Genomic DNA, 9,498 nt, shown 5'->3' with positions numbered 1-9,498 from the left:
CGGAGAGGGTAGTGGATGCCTGGAATGCGCTCCCGAGAGAGGTGGTGGAGAGTATAACTGTGACTGAGTTCAAAGAAGCGTGGGATGAACACAGAAGATTTAGAATCAGAAAATAATATTAAATATTGAACTAGGCCAGTTACTGGGCAGACTTGCACGGTCTGTGTATGGCCGTTTGGTGGAGGATGGGCAGGGGAGGGCTTCAATGGCTGGGAGGGTGTAGATGGGCTGGAGTAAGTCTTAACAGAGATTTCGGCAGTTGGAACCCAAGCACAGCACCGGGTAAAGCTTTGGATTCTTGCCCAAAAATAGCTAAGAAGAAAAAAAAAAAAATTAAATTGAATCAGGTTGGGCAGACTGGATGGACCATTCGGGTCTTTATCTGCCGACATCTACTATGTTATTATGTTACTATGTAGGTGGTTATCAACCCTGGAGCTAGCCCTATTTACACCATACTTTCCCTTCCTATCACTGGAAGAACTTTTGATTGACCGGGGTTAGTACAGAAATCTGAAGGGGACAAAGTCAGAAAACCAAGCATTTTAGGAAGTTAAACTTTAACATTTATACAACAGAAATTACAGTCCACTACGGCCATCAATGTGTAACAATTCACTAACTCCAAAGCAACATCTACAAAGCAGAACGAGCAAATCATTAGCTCCCACCGCCCACACAAGATTTTATTCCCCCCTTTGCTTTCCACATGCTCCGAACGCACTCGCTCGCTCCACCCGAAACTCCGCCCACGTGCTGGAAACGGGGGCCAACGTGACGTATACGTACCCACTCCAGCTCTGACGTCTTAATAATGTGACCGTGCACAGCTGGTAGCTGGTCCCGGAAGCGCGAACATGGCGACTGGACAACAGTGGGTGTTGGTAGAGATGGTGCAGGCTTTCTACGAGGTGAGCTCTGGAAGGAACCAGTTGAGCTAGAGTCTTTGTCTTGCTATGCGAATTGGAGAATGTTAAGTGTTCTGGAGATCTGAGTAGCTTCTAAGTTAAAACTTTTCAAGCTGTCGGATTTAGTTTTCATGCTGCTCCCCTTCCCGGTAGATAAGGATTGACTGGCCCATACCAGCCTTTTGCTGCTGGACGCATCCTGACGTCACCGCCACTAATTTTACGTATGGTTTGTCCCGGGGACCATAAGTGACATGGAAGGGGGGGGGCTATTGTGACGCAATAGAAGGATCAACTTTCCCCTCTTTTTTAAGATAATGGTTTATGGATTATTATACAGTATTTGATATACTGCATTATGTTAAGATAACGAAGAGGTTTACAGTAATCTGAAGTAGTCACCAATCCGTTGTTTTACTGTTAGTAAGGTAAAATTGTACATTGTTTCAGCTACTCATAATTTGTGAATTGCCCTTTAGTTTTGTTGACTACTGAGCTTTTCATCGTTTCTTGTACTGTAATACTAAATGTTTATTTTCAAACTATTCTGGCGATTTTTTAGGAATGCTAAATTTTAAATGAATAAAGGTTAATGGATTTAATATACCTCTTTTCTGAAGTACAACCAATAGGGTTACCAGATGTCCTGTTTTACCCAGACATGTCCTCTTTTCAAAGGACTGTCTGGGTGGCTTTTCAAAACCCAATACTTTGGATTTTGAAAAGCTGGTAAGATCGAGGCCCTGTCTGGCATGCATATGTGCAAGCGCAGATGTGATGTGGTGACATCACATGCACGCATGCACGCATGCTTGCAATGTCATCACATATGTGCAGGTACCTTCCAGACCCATCCTGAAGAGATGAGATTTGCATGGGGCTGGGGTTGGGAGGCAGGGCAGGGCTGGAATGGGGTGGACCTAGGGGTGGAACAGAGCAGGGCCATGTGTCCTCCTTTCCCAGTTGCAAAGTCTGGTAACCCTAGTCCAGGCATCTAGATGGCTTTTCAAAACCCTGCACTTTGGGTTTTGAAAAGCTGGTAAAATTGAGGCTGTGTCTGGCATACATATATGCATGTGATGCAACGTCGCATGCATGCATGCGTGCGATATCACATTGTATCTGTGCATGTGCAGATGCGTTCCAGACCTGGCCTGAAGAGACGAGGTTTGTGTGGAGCTGGGTTTGGAGGAGGAACAGGGTGGACCTAGGGGCAAAACGGGGTGGGGCTGAAGACAAAATGGAGTGGGGCCACGTGTCCTTTACCGGATGCAAAATCTGGTAACCCTAAGAACCGAAACAATTTACATATTGTTTTCAGGAGCTTTCTCTGTCCCTAGATGGTTCACAATGTAAGTTTTGTACCTGGGGCAATGAAGGGCTAGGTGATTTGCCCAGGATCTGAAGTGAGAATCAAACTGTTCTTCAGGTTGTCAGCCCACTGCACTAGGGCTTGATTTTGATCTTGCTGAAGGTGTTTTGGCCCCCTCTTTCTTGCTAAAAAATATATCTATATCTATATCTTTTTCAATTTTTTGTTGGAGGGGATATGTCTGGTTGTGTGATGGTGGAGAGTAGATGTTTCTGTGTTAGTTAGCTTGTTTACATTACTGCACAATAAATAGTGCTGCCTGATTCAGGAAAAATAATTTCGATTCGATTCAGCCTATTGAAAATTGATTTTTCGATTCAATTTTCCTGCACAATTGGGTGTTTTGTTTTTTTTCAAAACATCCTGGTGGGTTTATTTTATAGCCTCTTCACCCCCCTTTGCCTTCTCCTAACCACACTGGCGCTGTGGTGTAAACAAAATAAACAAAAGACTTTTCCTCTCTCTGTTAAATCCTAGCTCATGATTGCTGTCTAACAAAAGCTCTGGCAGGATACACATTTCAAATCTGACATATTGTAATCACAAAACAGAAAATAAAATTATTTTTTCTACCTTTTGTTGTCTGGTCATTATTCAAATCTTGTTGGTCCCAGACTCTGGTTGTCTTCTGATATCTTGCTTGCCAGGGTCTCCTTCTTTCTTCATGCTAACCATCCATCTTCTATCTCTGTCCTCCCCTTCCGTTTCCTTTCCCTCCCCTGGAGTCTGGCATCTTTCCTTTTTTTCATCTCCATCCACAGATCACCTTTTCTCTCAACTTTCATCCAGCATCTCTCCTTCCTTCCCCACCACCTCAGGGTCCACCATCTCTCCCTCTCTGCTCCTTTCATCCCTAAATCCCATTGTCCACCATCTCTCTCCCTCTCCTGTTTAGACTTATTATTTCTTCCCCCCAAAGTCCGGCATATGCACGTCTCTTTGAACCTCCTCTTCCCTCCCTCCATTTACTTCTACACCAGGACCCCCTCTCCTGAAGGTCTGTCCCCCCTGAAGGTCTACACCCCATCCCTGAAGGCCTGCTTGTCCCCCCTGAAGGCCTGCACCTGAAGTAGGCCGCTGTCTAGGCCTACCTCGAAATGGAGACTCCACACACTATATACTGGTTTCAATAGGTATATATTTATTAACAAATCAGTAACAGCTTACAAGAATAAATCATTCAGCATATAATGTAACAGATGTGATCCTCAGGCCTGAGGGTCCTCTGATGTCTGTTCAGCTTACTTCTGCTTATAGGCCTGATTTTATACATTTTTTGGTGGTCAATACCACGTTAGCCTAAATCACATGATACATCTTTATTGGTTGTTTTTCTTATACGTCAATACATAAGTAGATTCATTTATTGGCTTATCTATTTGTGTCATCTTATACGTCTGTTCAGTTTGCCGTAAGGCCTAACCTTTTCCTGCAAATGCCCTTTTCCCTTTACCATATATGCAATTCCGAGTCTAAAATTCCTTCTCTGCTGTGGTAACACATGATATATCTTGCTAAATAATGTTCCTGAGTACTCTGTTTTTCTGACCATGAGCTGTGTTCCTCTTTGCATAATATCCGGCCAGGTGCCATGCATCGGAATTTAAGTCTTGTTTCTTACAAGTTTTTGCTTACCATAGCTAACTCAGAAACAGAATATTTCTCAATCACTATAGGCCAGCTGGCAAGTAGGTTATGAAATATCTTTTACAGTTCATATACTGATTTATTAGAGCAAGAGGGAGGGGAGGGGGTTTTTCTCTTGTGAGGTCTGGTTACTTCACCTTTATCCAAAGGACTTATCTTGCTTCACCTGTATCTCACCAGGACTTCTTCTTCGTCTCATCCTCTTTTCCCTCTCACACCCCACCCCTGTGTGTTCCTCCCTGGCCTCCCATGCCTCCATTTACCCGATTCCAGCAGGGAGCAGCCTACTATGGGGTGGCCGGTGCCAGGGTGGCACCCGTTTCCCTGCGCCCCTCCCTCTCTTATCAAGTTCCCACCGCCACCATAGGGTGGGGGGAGTGTGTCTGCTGGCTCACAATGTACTGCATAGCATTACACAATAGAGAATTGCTAATGACAGCTTTCCAAAAAGTGAATCAATAACAACCTCATTTAAACTGACATTTTATTTGAAAAATTGAATAAAAGTCTATAGTTGAAAAAAAGAATAAAGTTCAAGGTATTACCATTTTAATTCTTTCCATTAATCAACATCTCCTCGCCCCAATAGCTGCTGCATTAGAATAACTAGGGGCATTATAGAACAAGGGTATTTTGCAGCATTTATTTTAAGTAGGAATGAAATCAAAGCACAAAAACAAGCAAACACATAAGGTTGCAAATATTCCTATCCACCTCCCCAATATTTCTTGAATTTGACAAGCATGCAGCAGAAGCAGTGGCCGCACAAATCTTCGAGCAGGGGCGACTGCAACAGCTTGACATGGTCCTCAAGGAAGGAGTCCAGCAGGCGCTTAAATAGCCGGCCCAGGTCCGAGTAGCTCCGGTGCAGGTACAACCTGCAGAGATGATCGCCGATACTTTAGTGATCATTGCAGGTTGCCATAGGCCTCAGGAGCTGTCTTCCCCCTGCCGCGATCCTGCCTCTGAAAGGATTCCTAAATGACCTCAACTGTTGACTGCATTCAGTGTTTTTTACTGGATATTTGTCTACACCTGAAAATAAGAACATTTTTCAATTTAGATTAAATTCCACACTTCGTCTTTAGTTTTAAGGACAATGGACCTCAGCTTAAGAAAAAGAATACTTTATATCAGGCTTTCCCAACCTTTTTGTATTGGGGCACACATTTTATATTTTGTAATATTAAAACACGAAACAGCATCTCTCTCATACACCCACCCCAGCCTTCATCCAGTCTCTCTCTTATGCCTGCCTATTCCTCTTTTCTGACTTCAGCTGCAGAAGAAACAGTGAGATTCCTGCTTCCTTGTTGCAACGCCACTCTTTGCAAGCTGGAGTCATATGATGCCAGAAGTTCAGGTTGATCTCTTGAGATCGAAACTGCAAGGCCAACCCAAATTTCCAGCACCATGACGCTCAAGCTTGCAGAAAGCTGGGAAGCAAGAAGAATTGCCAAGCATCTCTGGGCACAATATAAGTATGTGGTGGGCTGTGTTCTGGCTGACCCATTCTGTGCGCACAGATGTGAAAGTGAGCAAAACAGATTGTGTTTTATTTAACTCAAAGCAAAAATAGGCAGCAGCAGAGCTGAATACAATAAATAAGAGAGGGAAAAGAATGCCATGAATGTTACTGGATAGTGTCACTGTGCGTCACCAGGCCGGACCACGCCCCTAAAGAAGGAGGTAGCCGAAAGAACCCAGAGCACACGATGCTGACCGAGCGGTTAATCAGTTTCCATTGGAGTAGTGGATCAAGTGATGAAAACACCTGGTTAGTTCAAACGTAACACTATTTCTTCAGGGACTCAAATATTCACCAGTTCAAAATAAACATTGCTGGAATTCTCCACTTGCAAACAAACAAAAATTCAATATTGTTGCCAAAAGTTCACTTTGCAAACAGGCTTTTATAGCTTCTCAATGTGCAACACAATCTTCCAAAAGAAAAATACAGCTTCCAAAATACTTTCCAAAATGGCTTCCCTTAGGCCTGTGCCTACTCAGAGGTAGGTATTCTTATAGTTCTGCTCCCCTGGACAACAAAATAAATGTCTCTCACACCAGAGCACTCTTGCAGCTTAGAACTACCATTTTGTGGCTCAAAACATTTCAAACATTTTCAAAATCAAAATTCTCTCTGGCAGTGTCAGGCTGCATTTGCCTCTGAGCTCTGACAGCTGAGCTCAGGGCAGAAAGGGACCTCCTCCCACAGCAACCGGTTGTGGTCCCTCCCCAATAGGACCCACAATCCAACAAAAAAAGAAAGGCAAATATTCCAAAAGATCACTGCCGGGACTGTGCAGCACTCCTGACACAGCCTTGAAACCAGTCTTTAAAGTGTAGCAAAATCTTTACATTCAAACTTTTCAGTAAACTTTTAATTCAGAGTTTACTGGGACAGCCAGTCCCCTTTCTCAGCAAACTCTAGCAAACAATTCCAGTTTCTAGGCTTGCTTAATTGGACATAAAAAGGAACTCCTCCAGCATAATCTTCAATTTAAACCATTTCAGTATCCACGGCATATAGATCACTTTCAAAATCCCCCTCATAAAAGTCCATGGCTTCTTCTGAGTCCAAACACTCCCTGTTCTTAAAAGTTTCATTAAGCACTTCATCTAGCATTTCAAAACCATTATGAGTAGACCTGACCTGTACCTTTGGTAAGCTGCTTCTGATCCTAGGAACTGGTCTGGCTTCATCATAGGATTAACTCTCCAGCTTGGGTTGGTTCAGTGGCTGCCTGCCTTGTAAGTACTACTGCTGGCCCTTTATAAGCCTCCTGATAACAAGTTGCAGATGCGGGTTGTTTCTGGCTAAACTGGTGCCTAGAATGTTCCAGGTGTTGCTCTAAACTGGATCCCTCATGAATGTTGTGAGTTATCCCATAAACATTCCTCCTAGAAACAATATTCCCGGCACTGTTGGTTCCACCTGCATGTAGTTCCCCATTTCTTAACCTAAGTGAGAACAAATGGGTATTTTGCTGCTCCTTACTGGACCTTCCCTAACTGGTTCTGGTTCTGGGCTGAGGTGTCGGTAGTGTTTTTCATTTTGGGTCTGCATTTGCCTTTGCCTAGCACTTGGCACAGGCGTTTTCCTACTACCCTTCTCAGTCATAGGGTCCACTCTGTGACAATATCAAACAGGCAATAAGAAGACAATGAAGAGACAGGCAGAGGAAATGAACTAGATCACACAATAGGAGTGGTTTATCAGATCAAACCAACTTTGTGCTGGAGGAAAGATTCTCAGTCCAGCCCTTACACACGTGGAGGGGCATTTTCAATAGGATATCTAAGTCCAGTTTTTAATGTTTTGAGAAAAACGTCCAAATATTGGGTGGTGAAAATGTCCATTTTTGAACCTGCAACACATCTTATCTTTTTTTTTTCCCCCACAAATGGCCCAGCTAGATGTCTAATTTGTTTTGCCATTATCGGGGGGAAAAAAAAAAATCCAAATTAAAACATCCAAAACAATCCATTTGCATATGGGAGGGGCCAGCATTTTTAATGATCTGGCCACATAGACATGCCAGCAGATTAGTGGGGCACCCTAGGGGACACTGCTGTGAATGTCACATTAAGGGTGCCAGGTATACATCTCGCCATAATCTGTACATTATATGGTGAGCCCTCCAAAACTACTGTAACCACTACTTCCATTCCTGTCTACCACCCCAATCTCCCTTTTGCCACAGGAGTCACCTATATGGCAGTGCACTTGTTCCAGCACGAGCATACAAGTTAGAGTGTCATATGGGCCTGGGTCCCCTTCTCTGCAGTCCACCGCACTGCCCACCAAGCTACTCCAGAGACCTGCTTGCAGCTCTATTAGGACTAACCATAGTATTTGCAGCTGTCGGAGAGATGGAAATGTACTGTTTCATGCAGATATTCGGGAGGTGGGAGGGGGTCAGTAACCACTGGAGGAGTGTGGGGGCCATATTTTCATTCCTCCTGTGATCATCTGGCCAGTTTGGGTACCTTTTTGGCCCTTATTCATTTTAAAAATAGGTCTAGGCCAAAACGTCCAAATTGTATCCTGGATGTTTTATAATCCCGCACAAAACACACCTCTGATATGCCCCTTTAAAAATTAGATGCACTGGAGACAAAATGACCAGAAAGACATCTTTAAAAGTCAGTTTCAAAAAGGTCCACTTGGATGTTTTGACTAGTAAGACGTCCAAGGGCCGGTTTAAGCTGTATTTTGGACATCTATGTTTTTTGGAAAATGAGCCCTTAGTCAGGTTTCAGGATACCCCTAATGAATATACATAAGATAAATTTGCATGTGCTGCCCCATTCCTTCCAGATTTATCTCATGCTTATTCATTGGGGTATCCTGAAAATTTGACTGGCTAGGTGTGTCTGAGGGCTGAATTGAGGACCTCTGCACTACAAGTAAAGGTAACAATCCCAGGAAAACCCTACAGGTTCTTATACTTCTAAAGACCAAAATGGGAAGAGAGTGCCTAGTCAATATTGTGTGGCTCTTTTATTTAAGAGGCACTAACATAGAACTACATTAAAACCTGCTTTCAGACCATTTCCAAGGTCATCTGAAGAAGATACCTTTATGATCTTGAGCTCTGTTGTATACATTTTTCTATACTGGTGAAATACACTTCTCCCTCCGTATTTGCTGTGATAGTGGATTAACAGAACTGCAAATATAGAAAAACCGCAAATAACTTTTTCATATGTTATTCGCTGTTTTCTATTAAAAACCATCATGAATATAGTCCGCAAAAAACATGGTGGGAGACCTGGCCTGTTCCTGAAGGAGAGGCAAAACACGGTAAAGAAAGTGCTGGGAATCGGCGATTTTCTCTGTAAACGCTTGGAATCAGCAATTTCTCTATGCAAGCTGATGTCATTTGGGGGAGGAGCCAGCAAGCTAAAAACCATGAATAATCGAAACCGCAAATGCTGAAACCGTGAATACGGAGAGAGAAGTGTAAAGAGTATCTAGGAACAAAACAGGATATTTTGTTCTATGAAAAAATCATTTACTGTTTGTTTAATTCCAGGCTCCTGCGTATCACCTTATTCTGGAAGGCATTCTAATTCTCTGGATCATCAGACTTCTTTTCTCCAAGACTTATAAACTTCAAGAACGCTCTGACCTCACAGAAAAAGTAAGGAGCTGGAAGCCTGTGCTTTTATCTCTCTCAGTCCATGGATATCTGTTTTAAACAGGCTTGTTACTGCAGGAACACTCTGGTCTTTACTCTAGAATTTCTAGCTTAATACTGCACCTCTTTATTTTTTTATTTAGTAAAGAAAAAATGATTTCTTAAGGAAATAAAATTTGCATATCGAATGCTTTGAAAATTTCAGCAGGCAAAACAGAAAGCAAGTCTGGCTTTCTTGTGGTGCTTAGTACTCATACAGTATTTTCACTTTCATTTATTACAATTTGTTTACCACCTTTTTTGAAGGAATTCACTCAAGGCAGTGCACAGCAAGAATAAGTTAAACATAAGCAATAGACAATTACAGCAGTAAAATATTCCAATTATAAAGTATGGCATAGTGTACTACATTACAATGCCAACA

The 9,498-nt window shown here is 42.8% G+C and overlaps 1 protein-coding gene across 2 annotated transcripts in view; it reads left to right on the top strand.

The window, feature by feature from the left end:
- The first annotated feature begins 801 nt into the window (after window positions 1-801).
- Window positions 802-9,498, top strand: part of SPTLC1 (serine palmitoyltransferase long chain base subunit 1) — a 147,048-nt gene continuing 138,351 nt past the window's right edge. The window contains exons 1-2 of one of the 2 annotated variants that reach the window (XM_033928949.1): window positions 802-911; window positions 8,970-9,077. In XM_033928949.1, the coding sequence (XP_033784840.1) occupies window positions 858-911; window positions 8,970-9,077 (162 nt within the window). In that variant the 5' untranslated portion in view covers window positions 802-857. Of the gene's footprint in view, window positions 912-8,969; window positions 9,078-9,498 lie in introns of those variants that run through there. The other variant, XM_033928952.1, reaches the window with a different exon arrangement.

This window comes from Geotrypetes seraphini, chromosome 1, assembly GCF_902459505.1.
Source record: "Geotrypetes seraphini chromosome 1, aGeoSer1.1, whole genome shotgun sequence".
Classification (NCBI taxonomy): domain Eukaryota; kingdom Metazoa; phylum Chordata; class Amphibia; order Gymnophiona; family Dermophiidae; genus Geotrypetes; species Geotrypetes seraphini.
This window is presented reverse-complemented; position numbering and strand designations above follow the sequence as displayed.